At 47.6% G+C, this 1240-nt stretch overlaps 1 protein-coding gene across 1 annotated transcript; it reads right to left on the reverse strand.

Annotated features, from left to right (window-relative positions):
- Positions 1-442: 442 nt before the first annotated feature.
- On the reverse strand, positions 443-959 carry LOC119802483 (40S ribosomal protein SA-like). Its single transcript, XM_038313421.1, has one exon. The coding sequence runs from the start codon at positions 923-925 to the stop codon at positions 443-445; it is 483 nt and encodes a 160-aa protein (XP_038169349.1). The 5' UTR covers positions 926-959.
- Positions 960-1240: the final 281 nt, after the last annotated feature.

Genomic DNA, 1240 nt, shown 5'->3' on the forward strand with positions numbered 1-1240 from the left:
TTATTGTTCAGTGGCCCTTTGAATCCATGAATTCCACATCTACTGATGCAGCAAACTATAGGTAAAATATTTTTTTAAATTGCACAAGTACTGTACACGTGCAGACATTTTGATCCCGCAATAATTTTTCTTTTCATAGTAAGAGATTTTAACTGCTGTTCTGCCCAGGATAGCCCTCAACTCCTGGATCGGAATCCTTCTCTTGGCCTCAGTCTCCTGAATAACCGGGACTACAGGGATGCACTAGAAACAGCTTGATTCATCCTTACTCTATAAATAATACATACTAACAATTAGCAACCTAGAATTTATTCTCCATTAGGCATTAGAAGCAATGTAGAGGCTATTCAGAACATACATCAGAGGGTGCATAGGTTTTATGCAAATACTGCATCTTTACAAAGAGATTTGGGTGTATGTAGATTTTGGGTCCCATGTGGGGCTATGTTAGAATCATGGATACCAGAGGTGAGTCTGTGTTACACAGGGCAATGGTGGGCAGGTTCACGTAAGACGCCTCTGTGAGGGGCTGGTGGTCAGCCCTGGGATCCGTCACCACTAGAAGCCGTGGCTCTCTGAAGGCTGCCTGGATCTGGTTAGTGAAGGTCCCTGGGGTGAAACGGCCAGCAATCGGAGTGGCTCCAGTGGCGGCAGCAAACTTCAGCACAGCTCTTTGCCCAGTGTTCCTGGAGGAGATGATGCTGACATCAGCAGGGTTCTCAATGGCAACAATAGCCCGAGCTGCAAGCAACAGCTTCTCCCAGGTCCTCTTCAGATTGATGATGTAGATGCCCTCGCTTTTCCTTTTGTAGATGTACTGCTCCATCTGAAAGTCGAGGTTGGTGCCACCTAAGTGGGTGCCTGCAGCGAGGAATTTGAGGACATCCTCCTCCTTCATCTGCAGGACATCAAGGGCTCCGGACATTGTGTAGGTTTCCCTTTAAGTTACGTTGGGAACCAAGAACAACGCCGTATGGACCCATCCCGGGCAGTTCCCTACTGAAGACTGGAGTGCCCAGCCAGCCACTGAGGATTGGTCAGCAGCTCCCACAGCGCAGGCCACAGAGTGGGTTGGAGCCACCACTGAGTGGTCCTGAGCTCCTCTGCAGACACCTGAGCAAAGGGAAAAAAGGTGGAAGGAAAATAAAGTGCCTACAAGCTGTAAAAAAAAAAAAAATCATGGATACCAAATGGCAGTTGCACATGTTGTGTGGATACAGTTGAGCACATATCTAGGAAT

The sequence above is a fragment of the Arvicola amphibius genome, chromosome 12, assembly GCF_903992535.2.
Source record: "Arvicola amphibius chromosome 12, mArvAmp1.2, whole genome shotgun sequence".
Classification (NCBI taxonomy): Eukaryota; Metazoa; Chordata; class Mammalia; order Rodentia; family Cricetidae; genus Arvicola; species Arvicola amphibius.